At 36.2% G+C, this 11,352-nt stretch overlaps 1 protein-coding gene across 4 annotated transcripts; it reads right to left on the reverse strand.

The window, feature by feature from the left end:
* On the reverse strand, positions 1 to 11,142 carry LOC592989 (BTB/POZ domain-containing protein 17; the record flags this gene model as incomplete). Of its 4 annotated transcripts, none has more annotated exon segments than XM_003724998.3 (3): positions 1 to 1,666; positions 4,442 to 4,921; positions 10,793 to 11,142. In XM_003724998.3, coding segments are annotated over 2 exon segments (1,542 nt in total). In that variant the 5' UTR covers positions 4,889 to 4,921; positions 10,793 to 11,142.
* Positions 11,143 to 11,352: the final 210 nt, after the last annotated feature.

Here is an 11,352-nt window from a genome sequence, read left to right on the forward strand (position 1 = left end):
GAATGAAAATAAAATCATGTATTTCATCATATTTTCATATACATATACAACTGATACAATCAAGTAAATAGTCTACCATAGCCTTTCTAGATGGGATATTGCTTTACTTGCCACAACAAAGGAATTTGGTGATATTTAGAACACAAATTCTATGGCACATAGTATAAGAAATCTAATCAAGAGATGACTCATGGTATATTTAGAATACCCATTCCACTTTTCCAGACGGCCTGTTTCAAATACAGGTTTTTTAAAGTCTTTCCATGGGGCTATGGCTGTTATGCTCTCATTCGTTATTGCAAATTGATAAAGTTGACATTTCCCTTCAAAGACTAATATTTGATAAGAAGAAAAGGGATAGTAATTTACAGAGATTTTTGTCTAATCCAACACACTCATTTCAAGATGTAACACAATAGTGTACAGTAGTGTAAAATGCAATCACAGCATGCAAATTAAATTCACAATAGGCCCAGATGAACAAGAGATTGAATTACCTCAAAATAGGAGCACTAGGGTTAGGAATCAAATTAGTCTAAGCTTGGTCCATTCCAAATGAAAGAAGTTCATATCATTGTAAAGGTTTCAGAAAGACTTGAACTACAAGCTCATCATTAACAATATACTGACTAGAGGATGTCATGAGATCATTCAAAGGAACCTTCTTGTCAATGTCAGTATCTGAGTGATAACGGGCTTTAGTGAAGTTCTTCTTGCCACTTGTGACAGCAAGTACCTTTGAATCATTAACCACTTGAACCATGTACTCAATGGGTCTAGGTTGATCTAGGACCACATTGGAATAGAGAATCATGCGGAAGTCTTCATTGCTAGATGAAGATCCCTTGGGATAGATCTTGAGTTCCCAATCCCAGCTAGAGTGAGGGTAGGATGAAGATCTGGTGGAAAACCTTGGCATCACTTCCTGTAGCTTGTTGAACTGTGAATACCCTGATAGAACTATTCTCTTGTCCCATCTAAGATCTGTGTAGTTTCTCAGTAGGTAACTGGTCGAGGAGAAGTCTGGGTTGTTTGCACGGGATTCTAAAGGAAGTGCATTGAACTTGTAAGCATGTAGGAGCGAAGTTGAAAAGAGTGCTGGGAATTGTTCAACAATCCTGTGGTTCTCCAGTTGCTGTAGTTGCTCAGGAGTCATCATAGGAAAGCGTATATGAGGGATTATCTCCTTTAGAAGATCTTCCATCTTTTGCATGCGTTCTGGATGCTTGGGAGATTCAATCCATTTAATGACTGCCCTGAACACAAGCAGTTCATTTCTGACAGTAAGATGTGAGCTCTTTAAGAACTGCACAAGCTGATCTCTATCAAGAGCAAGCCATTCAACATTCCAGTCTGGTAATGACATAATGTCATCAGCTTTGGGAGAGAGTGCTTTGACCGAGGCTGTAATCAACACTTGATGATAGCACTTTGTAGCATACTGGTACCAAACATGGAAGACATCTTTAAGAGGCAACTTCGGCATGATGCTGTTGGTGGCAAACTCTATGCAGACCCGGCGTAGATCACAGACATTGTACTTATCAGCCAGCATCAGAATTGGTAGAGTGTTCTCAATGGTCAGGATGATATGACACGAGTATAGGAACTTCAGGAATGCTGGGAATACTTCAGTACACTCTGGTTCTTCTACAAGCTCGATTTCCTGGATGGAAAAAAGGGAAATATGGAAAGAAAAAAATAGGTTATCTAGTCTCAGACCAGTATGTTAATCAAAGACCATCATAATTATAAAATCTAAACTTTGATTTTACATATTGATGGACAAAATATGTATGATCTTCGAAGGAATTTCACTAAAGAATGTAATGCAATTCAACAAAAAGAACAATTTTCACACAATAAAATAATTGCAATATACAACCTATACAAAAACATTCTACAATTTTTTTGTTAATACCACAAAGCTCTCTCAATCAAATGACTGCCTCATTTATTTTGTGTATCATGCTTGGTATTTCAGAGGTCTACATTCCTGTAAAAAAAAAAAAATCCATGAACGTGAGAATAATTGGGTGAGATGAGTGTGAGAAATACAATGGAAAAGATGTGAGAAATACAATGGAAAATGTGTGAAAATCAACACAGATGAAGATTACCCAGCTCAATGGGGAGTACAGCTCCATTATGCGTGTTCTCTAAAAAAATACTTAGCTGTTCTCTGCAAATACATCTACATGTACAATGTAGATATCTTGGCAAATAAACCAAATACATATAAACCCATAACCTAAACCTCATGCCTACTTGGTCATTGCACTATTGCAGTAATGTTTCTATTCTTTCCCAGCATTGCTAGGTACCCTACATGTACACAGCTGGGTTGAGAGGGACAATTATTGAATCAAGTATCTGCATCTGCATATATATGCATGCATGTATATATATCAAAGGAAAATTAATTAAGCACACAAAACCACCTCTAGAGATGGTAAGGCTGTACACTATATATTATATATTGCACAAAGAAAGAATTGCAGATGCATCATGCTCTACCCCCCCCCCCCCCCCCCCCCAAATTTCATTTAGTACAAATCTCTTTAAGCCTGATATTACTGGATGAACGTACACAAGAACAGCTTTCAGAATGAATTCCTCAATATATTTTATCCCTTGTAATATCCTACTTCATGGACTAAACTATACAGTATACAGGCTATAATTATAACGGTACATAATGTACCATCATAAAATTGATTACTTTCCCTATGTCATCAATTTTAAATTCTACCATTGGAGTTAGCTTTGAGTATTTGCATGCATATTCAATTCAATTCAGTTAATTCAAATACAGCATAAAGACAGGTTAATAAATACATAAATATAGCAAACAAACTTGCAATACTATGCATTATACACCAACAAAACAAGCATGTAGATACATATATAGACAAAAAAATATATCACAAACACTTTAATGACCTTTATTGATAAAGAGGACAGCTGAGAAGATATACAGGTACACTGTAGTTGTAAAAGTGACCCCCCCAAAAAAAAAAAAAAAAAATAATAATAATAATAATAATAATAATAATAATAAAAAATATAAAAAATAAAAATAAAAAAAAAAATATATATATATATATATATATATATATATATATAAAGAAAATAAATAAAAATAAAAAATAATAAAAAAATTACATGTATACACTATATACACGTGTGCAACTGTGCACTGTATTGTAATGAGGAGGTTGTAATTGGAAACTAGTGGAAATCCATCCACTGTACAGTACATTCACAATGCATTTCCAATATTTTTAATTTACCTTGAATTTAAATCTAAAAAAAATAAATATGAGAGAGGAGAAATATGTTTGAAACATGAGCAGACTCAGCAGAGCTCATCCATCTTAAATATTATTAGCTCATAATCCACTTTAAAAAAAAATGGACAATTGAATAATTATACAGTGTACGTGCATGTACATGTACAAAATTGCATTAAAAAAAGTGAAAATCCATAATAGTTACTTAGAATAAAATCTTTGACACTGTGTGAAATATAATTAAATGATACAAGACCTGATGCACAAAGGCTTTGTAATATCCACTCCAACATCTCCAGATTTCTACTATCCGCAAAGAGATACACTACATGTCCTTATGGGCATTACATCTAGCTGCACTCCGCTGTACTTATGCAGAGAGAGTTGTGTCTACTGGCGTTCGTTTCACATACATGTACCTCCCAATCTCATGAATAATATTCAACAGTTGTACAATGTATGCCGACTTCATACAGCTAATGAATCTAGTCAGTCTAGTGCTCGGAGCACAAGGCGATGCCAATGTGATGGATGTTACGGATTCCTTAATGTAATGCACTGAAGTGCATTGCTCTGTAAGCCTCTAATAAAAAAATTGGTTATATTGTTCGTATTTTCAGGTACAATGTATCTTCATCCTTGCTCAAATGTGTGGAAAATACACTGTCCAACCCTAAGTTAAAATGTTATTGTGATCATACTCAAGAAACTTGGTGTTAATATGTACAGTAGATGTGCCTGCAATTCAACTTTGCTTATTGAGAAACAAAGACAAGCATACAACAAAGAAACTCATCAGAACTGAAACAAATGAAACATTTGGTATACAGAGTATTAAGAAAATGTTTTCTGGACAAAATAAAATAATAATAATAATAAAAATGGTGCTTATAAATAATGAGTTAAAAAACAAATGATGGTACAGAAACATATGTAAATGATAACTAAGGGGCAGAAAAAGAAACATACAAGACAGGTTGAGAAGTACACTACATGTATGTACTGTACAGGGTGACAAGGTCAACATTAAACATGTTTTGTTTAAAGTAAATCATGCATTAGGATTATGATTTATACTGTTGTTAGTAATATTGTAGATACATATGAGAGTTAATAAGCAGGATAAAATTAAATTGTTTGATACTCACTTTTTTTTTTTGATCTGACCAATCTGCACTGAACATTCTCTCAAAGACCTCACTCCATCTGACCAACACCAGCTTGTGACCATTGAACTCTTCAAAGCCAACCTTCAGTTTAATATCACTCAGCTGAGGATTATTATAGAACCGTGTCATGTCTGAAAGAGCTTTCCTTTCGTTACCATAGCAATCAACTCCTCCCGGTGGCATCTTGTCATCTTTATCTTCATCTTCTGGGTTAGCAGAGATTGTGATAGGTGGTTGTGGTTGATTAATCACAGAAAAGTAAAAGGCCTGAAGTGGATCGTTGGCTAGACCTTGGTTTGCTGCACCACCACCTCCTCCTCCTGCTGCCCCTCCAGGTTGTCCTGGAGCCAAAGCTCCCCCTCCTGCTCCTCCTTGTCCTACATTACCTCCTCCTTGTGCTCCAGGTACACCAGCTGCAGGCATCATCCTGTGACCCAGATGAGGAATGCGCTGCTCAGACTAAACAAAACAATTGAGGACAAAAAAAATCAGTCACATGTTTACCCAATAGCTTTCTCACAGTTTTTTTATTTTCTTAATAAATAATTTTTTCTCCTCAACTTGGCAACAATCAGTCTTATCTTCCAGTCTCTTTAATTTTTTTCTTCAATTCAATGTGGTTTATTAAAAGTCTAAAGTAATAGTCCAGGGAGGATCACTTAAAACAAACTCAAAAATTAATAAGAAGTTAAAATTAAAGTACATAATCAATACAAATCAAGATCACACTTTCATACCAGTATAAAGCTTTCCTTTGGAAACAAAACATTCCTCATTATGCAAAACAGAAGCACAATATCAATTGTAAAATACATATGAAAGGTGACAATATATCAAAATGATAAATTGTAAAATACATATGAAAGGTGACAATATATCAAAATGATAAATTGTAAAATACATATGAAAGGTGACAATATATCAAAATGATAAATTGTAAAATACATATGAAAGGTGACAATATATCAAAATGATAAAGTGAATTACATTGATAAGTTGCACTGTACTGTACATGTCAGCAGTTTTTTTATATTTTTGATCGCCCCGCCATATGATGTTCATAAGTAGCTAGCTATAGCTAGCCGCCCGGCTGGGCCCGTAACACGTGCATCCTCGCATAAACAATGAATGAGTATGTATGCATGATTGTACAACATGACACAGCTCATGGTGCGCGCTATTTCTCAGAATCAGAAAATTAATCTGGGAAGGTCCCAAATATATATGCATTTCAAAACAGCTTTGCGTTTATCATCTCTTGAGAAACGTTATTCTGGCTCATAAGGGTATCAAAACGCATAAAGACAAATGAAAACGTGCTTGCATTCATCAACTTGCAAATTTGCCTGAATCAAGTACTAGGCTAGAAAAGAGTTGATAAATGCACCCCAAGACTCCAAGGGTATGTACAAACAGGGCCCTGATAGTTTAATCTACACGTATGTACATGTATTGTACACTCTATGATACATCAATCCTGTTTGCAGGAGCTTTCAAATAAACTGCACAATGACCAAATATTTGACCAAATAAGAATGGCTATCCAAACTAAAGGAGAGTCTAGAATCACAGATCAAGCAAACTCTTTTTTTCTTCTGATTACGAACTTTACACATCAATTTGATATTCATCATGTGAACAGTAAGACCAATACTGTACAGCACACCTATTATTTTTTAATTCTTGCACACTTTTGGTCTTTCCATTGGGCTAAAAATCCTGCAAACTTTGTCCATTATGAACACTTTATTTTAAACAGTTTTTTTTTAAATATTAACAAACCATGTAGTAGAAAACACATTGAGAGCATCTACGATAAAAAGTCTTGTTTTTTCCCTTTACTTTTATATCATTATAATCAAGGACTCAAGCACCATATTATGTTGCTTTTCAAAAGTAAGAGAAACTGATCAAATAAGCATTGAGGAAAAACAGACAACGGATAATTTGCAGTGAAAAAAATACACGGGGGCTCGGGGCGAAATAGCCCCCGAAAATCAGAAAAGAGCCCCTGTATACATATCTGCATAGAGTTTAATGCAAAACAAATTTTAGAGTGTTAATTTCATGCAGGAAAGTTTGAAAAGTAGCCCCCGAATAAATATTTTTTCCCTGATAATTTGCCAACAACACAAAGACCAATAACTAATAAAGATAAATAGGCAAGTCCATCATCACTTCATTATTTACAAGTACCACTGTTTTGATAACTTTCTAATTCTTTACATTAGTCTGATTTGTCTGTATCAATAAGATAGAAAAACTTTTTTTTTGGGGGGGGGGGTGGAGCTGGAGTGGGCTTAAACCAAATACTGGAGAAATGTACCATACCATCAAACTGTAATATACAACTTTTATAAATTGACTGTTTCTATGTATACTTCAGCTAGGAAGAAGACAAAATCATAAAACTTTTCCCTGTCACATAAACAAACAAAAAATCAAATACTACAATGCAGTCAAGGACCAACAAGATACATGTAATTTCCATTTTACGAATGCATTAATTGTTATAACTTTTCCATGTATAGCAGTAGTTTGTAATTTATTAGTGCCATGTAACCTCCCCCCCCCCCCCCCCCCCCACCCCCCAAACAAAAATAAAAATGAATATATATTACAAATAAATTGTATACATGTTTGCCCAGTTGGACAAAAATACTACAGCACGATTGCCTTGATCTACAATTTTACATACCTAAAATGCCCACATATACAGTAGGTGTTATTATCAAGTACGACATGTAATATTCAAGAGTACAAATATAGACATTTCTGAAATATAATCCTACAAAAATACTACACTGTAACCTTTCCCATATCATGAAATGTAAACAAAGAGAATGTTGTCATTACTACAGTGAATGGGGGATAAACCAAAGATACTGATAAACAATATAGAATACAAATAAATAAAGCCTCAATGTACTCTAGGACAATAATACATACCACACCAAACATGCTGGCTATGGGTCTAGACACAATGACGTTGAGATATGGAGTGATGAATTGTTATTGAACTGTGAATGCATACTCCCGACTGTATTGATCTTCTTTCTCTCTCTTTCTCTCTCTCGACATTGTCAACAATAGACCAGTCTGATCTCACTCACTGCTTTGCTCACACAAAGGGCTGGTACATACGTGTATATAGGTGGAGCCAACACTGCTGCATCCACACGCCACAATCAACATTGACAAATATAGATATGATCTCATTCAGGAAATACAAGTATTAAGCTTAATTGTAAACTACATGTAGCTCTGCAAGCAGATTCCTCAAATACACACAAATGATGTCAATAACAATATACATGCATGTACTGGTACATACCATTGTAATAAGCTGTCGAAAAGTATTTCGCATCATACAGTGTACATGGAGCTGACTTGAGATTAAAACCAGCAGGAGATACAATATCTATGGAAATGGTGCAGAGCTTAGCTATCACTCAGTTGCTCATATGTTGCTAATTTAGATCATAAATGATGGATGGAAAGCTACATGTATGATGATAATTCCAGACAAAGCATCGCTTGGCTAACCTCCAGTGACGGGTATGGTAATAAAAAGCTCTCTTTTGAGCATTGGGTAAGTTGCCAGCTTCCCTTGTACAGGTAATAACTAATTATAGACACAAAAGGACCTTATTTCCTCTTCCATTAGAGCTGCATCTTAACATCAATTAACAAAAGAGGGTAAAACATAGTTTTTGTTTAAATCCTAATTATAAGCATCCACTCAATTTCTGATTGAGAGACAAAATTGAATGCAGGTTTTAACAATGTTTTTGTCACTTTTAATGATAGGAAAACCTGTGCAGTGTACCTACTGTAGGCTACTGTATTTTTTCACAATATAAGAGTATAAGATATTGAAATTTTCTTGTTTGCTCTAGATATCTGATGTGGATAATAATAGTAATATTGACTGCCTAATTCAGGGCAATACGGATTGTTATAATCGCCCTCACCTTCGGGCAATATATGTCATATTGCCCTGAATGAAGGCAGTCAATATAACTTAAATATTAGATAGCTTATCTGATACCGAGATGTGATTGGTCCAGAGCTTGTCACATGATATCAATTATAACAGTTATATTTTACTGGCCGGTCACTTTCGATGGTTACATGTATATTCACCAGCTGGTGAAATGAATATATTTTTAATCAATGCATGTTGCCCTCTTGAGGACTGTATGTCACCAATTACACAAATTACACCAATACCAAGGGTTGACTTTTTCTTCAACTTTTTTTTTCTTTTGAGATTATTTTTTCCACATTTTTTTTCTTTTTTTTTCTCCCCCTAAAGGCGTTTTTTTTTAAAGATATTTTTTCTTGAATTATCTCTACCGGTAATTTTTTTTCTCACTTTTTTTTCTAAAATTGTGTTTGTCCTTGAAACAAAAATGTTCCAAAGGTGTGGGTAATTCTTAATGCCCTCACTGCTGTGTATACTACTTTACAAGTTTAGATGCCAGCACCTGGGGGGGGGGGGGGGGGGTCACAGTCTATTCTCTTTTCTTCCTTTTTATGCTTTTTTCCCCTTTTTAACCAACCTTTTTCAGTTTTGTATGCTTTAGGCCAAATAGTTATACAGGGTACATTATTTTTTAATTCATTAAACATTTTTTCTTCTAAAAAACGGTAAAAAAATAAAATTTTACAAAAAGCTGCCCATAGATTTAAAGATGTTGGGGTCGTTTGCAAAGAGCAACATAATTTTTTTTATTAAGCCTTACGACTAGCTGGCTGTATCAATAGTCTGTTTAAGGGATATTTAAGATCTGTTGCAGAGAGCGCTACACAAAATATTTTTTTTGTGAGATAATGATAAACTGAGAGTCAAATTTGAAAGAACATACAATTTAAATGACAAAATCACCTTTCTTTGATCAAAATCGGTTCAGAGACAGCTGAAATATCCATAAATATAATGATTTCTGATATTTGTGTACCACCACAAATATTCGATAATTTGAACCAGCCGTTGAATAAACTAAAAAGCCCCTTTTACGTTATATTCTAGCCAATGCCGATGTTGGCTCTTTCGTGCTGGTACGCACAACCAGCTGGCCCATGTATTGTTATCATTAATTAACGGTCACCATATTTTTTTTAAAGTGGAACTGAATTCACCCGAGCGCGCCTCAGGGTGATAGCAGCAGTGGCAAATTTCCCGAGAGCCAGTATAGAAACAGCCAGTCCTCAAGTATTAAAGCAGTCGATATCCCTTTTATATGCCGAATTCAAACAAAAATCTACCAAGAATTCTTACCTTATCCTTTTAACAAGTAAAGATTGGTTAAAACATCACAGAAAATCTGAGAAACTGTCTGGTTATCACGTTCGGAAAAATGAATGAAATTTTTGATCAGTTGGGAATCGCTGACAAAAAGCAATCTTGGTGTCTGCGCTCGCTCAAAGAACATTTTAACACGTCAGCAAGATTTTATTATTTTCCCGGTAACTGGAATTTTACTCTTGGGACTATTAAATGGTTTTACGGACTGCAATTTCGACTAATCAGAAGGCTAGATTTCTTAAGTGAGGTATATAATACATGATGATGCTCTGGAGTAAACCACAACTCACAAGATAAGACCCGCTACTAAGTACTATCTATTACTTATGCCTGGATTACATTTGCACTGGGCACCGTACGATAAATTAGTCTCTGGTTTTTCATGCAATTTTGGGGGCATCGTACTAGGAGGCTACGGGGCTACGATGTTTGTGTTTACATTATCTACGAGCATCGTGCCATCTCTTGTATTGACCCTCAGGGGTAAGATCTAGATCATGAGATATAGGCAAATCCGTAGAGAGGCTGCTCTGAGATTGTACGGAAATCGTGCAATGTCAATGCAGTAGCCGTGCAATCTCCGCAGCCTCCGAACGGAAATCGTTCCGTGCACAGGCTGCGCAGAGAAGGCGTGGTGAACGTGCAGCCGACGTGCCGTTTTTAAGCGTATTGTTTGCCTCAAGGCTAGACCTATGTTCACCAAAAAATCTTGCATTTGCTGCACGATCAGCGCGAGTCCTCCGCACCATGCCCGTGCAGGGATTGTGTAATGACATCTATGACGGGGTTACGATTTTTCAAATTTGTATAACTTTCTGCGAAACATAATCGTAAAGCATAGAGGCCTCGGATCGAGCACCGCGGAGTCCATGAATCCGTACGATTTACAAAAGTCTCCTCCTCCTGCCTCTGTACCTGTGTACGGAGGCCGCACTGAAAAGGGGATACTAGCTCAGACTAATCGCAGGCCAAATGTAATCCGGGCATTATAGAAGTCAAGTAAATCACGGCATTCTTACCTAAAAAACGATGCGTGATTTCAAAGACTGGGGATGAACTTTGACTTGAGTTTGAAGAAGATGAGCTTGAAGTTGAGGTTGAGCTGAACAGCTAGCACTTGAAGTTGAGCTTGGATGATAGGGTGTGCATATTATTATGTGCTCCCAATAGCAGCTTATTTTGGAGAGGGCTAGCTAGTTTGGTATGGGGAATTCTGTAATAAAACTGTAATTTGTCAACCTTACCAGGCCATAGACAGACAGAGGCGGTCAGTGGATCTAGAGCCAGACTCAGTTCACAGTGCGAGATGTGCCACTGCCATGCCCAGGCGCGCTAGGCCAGTGCAGTGCAGCTCAGCTCACTTCTAGTACTAGTGTATGCAGCTAGCTTTATAGTACAAAGACAATTTACTTCGACTTACTTCCGTAGTACGGTTACCAGTGACATGACCGGAGGGGGGGGGGGGGGGGGGGGGGGGGGTACTCACCTATTAGGACATACGAGGGTGTGCCGCTTTAATGGGTCACTTTTTCAACAAAAATCCCTAAACATGGGTCCCATTTTAAACCAAAAAAAATAA

Source organism: Strongylocentrotus purpuratus, unplaced genomic scaffold (genome assembly GCF_000002235.5).
Source record: "Strongylocentrotus purpuratus isolate Spur 01 unplaced genomic scaffold, Spur_5.0 spur5_scaffold_5, whole genome shotgun sequence".
In the NCBI taxonomy this organism is placed as follows: Eukaryota; Metazoa; Echinodermata; class Echinoidea; order Camarodonta; family Strongylocentrotidae; genus Strongylocentrotus; species Strongylocentrotus purpuratus.